This window comes from Charadrius vociferus, unplaced genomic scaffold (assembly GCF_000708025.1).
Source record: "Charadrius vociferus isolate BGI_N301 unplaced genomic scaffold, ASM70802v2 scaffold564, whole genome shotgun sequence".
Lineage (NCBI taxonomy): Eukaryota > Metazoa > Chordata > Aves > Charadriiformes > Charadriidae > Charadrius > Charadrius vociferus.
The window spans coordinates 155,280-157,544 of NW_009647940.1; the positions used below are offsets into that span (position 1 = coordinate 155,280).

Sequence of the window (2,265 nt, forward strand, 5' to 3'; positions counted from 1 at the left end):
GTGTCGGGGTCCCCGTGGGGGTGGGGGTCCTCATAGGTACGGCTGCCCTGCGTGTTCCCCGGTCTGCTATCACAGCTGAGGCGGTGGCCTTCCCGCAGCGGTCACCGGCCGAGGCTGTGGTGCCATCCCATGGCCCTCCCGAGCCAAGACCCTGTCCCCACACTGTGACCCTGGTGCCATTGGGGCCACCAATGCCGTGGGGGCCCCTGTGTCCCGCCAGCGCGTGGCTTGCGGCGCAGCCCCGTGGCCCTCCCATGATGGGGTGGCCCATCCACAGTGCTGGCATGGCTCTGGCTTTGTTTGGGGGGGGAGGACACCGACTGGGACACCATGGCCAGTGACACCCAGGGCACAGAGGCCCCAGTGCCTGGCACCGCTGTCCTGGTGGTGGCTGTAACCAGCAGAAGCCATGTCCGGGCAGGAAATGCCGAGCATGGCCCTGTGGGGCTCTGGGAGCTGGAACCGGGGGGTACTGGGGGACATGGGCACCCCCAGTGTGGGACTGTCCTGCTGGTGGCGAGTGGCACTCGCTGGTGGGGCCATTGCCTGTCCCTGCATCCCACGCAGGGCGGATGCGGCAGCTGGTCCCTGTGGGGCCGGTGGCGGGGGGGATGCATCCTGCCGGCCGATGCTGGGGGGGGGTCGATTTGTGGGTGGCGGCATTGGGGTTCCTCCTGTCCCTCCACCCCTAAAATCCGCTCCCCCCTCAGCGTCAGCGTCGCCTGGTGCTGTCCTGGCTACTGCCAGGGAGGAAAATATTTCATCATGTGATGGGGCTGCAGCGCCGGCGGCCCCCAAAGGGGCAGGATCAGTCCCCGAGTGTTCCCCAACCCCCCGGTAGCCCCCGGTTCCTGGGGGGTGTCTCAGTCCTGGGCCACCCAGGAGGGGGTGGTCCCTGGTGGGGGGGCGGTGGCGGAGGAAGTGCCCGGCCGGGAGCGGCCCCGCTCCTACCACAAAGGCAGGAAGCTGAGCGGCGGGGAAGCCGAGGGCGGTTTGCTTCAAAGCCCCCCCGGTGCCCCCTGCCCCCTCCCAGGGCCTCCATGTGTCTCGGCCCTGCCACCTCCATCCCCAGGGCGTCCCCGCAGGCCATGATTTTGCCATAGGCCACAGTGTCCAAATAAGCCTGGCCCCATGGGGAGGGAGGCACTGTCCCTGTCCCCAAGGCAATTTTGGGGGGACCCGATCCTGGTGGTGACATCCCTGCTCCCTTGGGACTGTTCCCCGCACCGGGGGCACACGGCCTTGCCTAGGCTCGGCCCCAGTTTTCTGCGGCTCCATGGGGCCGGGATGACCAGCGCAGGGATAATTTTAGCTTCCACAGGGGCGGGTGGAGTGCTGGCACCTCCTGGCTGCGGCGGGGGCCGGATACTGCTAACGGCACTGCCCAGGAGCTGCCTGGCCAAGGTGGTATCGCCCACTGGGGTGGCATTGCCCACCGGGGCAGCCCCAAGCCTGTGGCCATTCCCGGTTTCCACTGTGGCACTCCGTTTGTGTCCTTGGTGATAGCGGTGCCCCGGGCCGCATCCTGCACCAGTGGTCCCTGGGGTCCCCCCTGAAGATGCCCAGTGCCCCGGTGAAGCACACTGCTGCTGTGCTTCGCACCGCGGTTGGGGAGAGGAGGCTGTGGTTTGCCGGCGAGGAAGCGGGTGCTGACAGGAAGGATGCATTGGTGCTGGGAAGATTTGGTGTTGCTGGCAGCTGGCACGTGGCGCTGGTGGCACTGTTGTCCCTGTGCCATCTGTGTGGCCTGGTGCCCACCAGTGCTTCCCAGTGCTAGGAACCCTGGCCATGCCATAGGTCCGGGTGTCCTGGGGGGGACACCCTGGCTGTGCCATGGGACTGGGTGCCCTCAGGGGGGCAGCGTCCCAGTGTCACCCAGGGTGACACCTCCCTATCTGCCCCCAGAGCTCTATGAACCTACCCCCAGACAAAGCCCGGCTTCTGCGCCAGTACGACAACGAGAAGAAGTGGGACCTCATCTGTGACCAGGTGGCTTGGGGCACCATGGGGGGTCGAGTTGGGGGGGGCTGTGCTGCCATGCCGGTGTCACCAATCCTCCCCGTCCCCTCCCAGGAGCGGTTCCAGGTGAAGAGCCCCCCTCATGCCTACATCCAGAAACTGCGCAGCTTCCTGGAGCCGGGTGTTACGCGGAAGGTGAGGGGCTGGGGGTGGCGAGGGGGGGTTAGGAGGTCTGGGAGGGCCGGGGGGGGGCATGGCTCAGCCTCCCTCTGCCCCCAGAAGTTCCGGGGGGGGGGGCCGGGGGCG

The 2,265-nt window shown here is 67.7% G+C and overlaps 1 protein-coding gene across 1 annotated transcript in view; it reads left to right on the forward strand.

Annotated features, from left to right (window-relative positions):
• FMNL3 (formin-like 3) overlaps positions 1–2,265 on the forward strand; it is a 23,540-nt gene that overhangs the window by 1,954 nt on the left and 19,321 nt on the right. The window contains exons 2-3 of the mRNA XM_009883199.1: positions 1,906–1,989; positions 2,074–2,168. Coding sequence (XP_009881501.1) covers positions 1,906–1,989; positions 2,074–2,168 — 179 coding nt within the window. The remainder of the gene's footprint in view (positions 1–1,905; positions 1,990–2,073; positions 2,169–2,265) is intronic.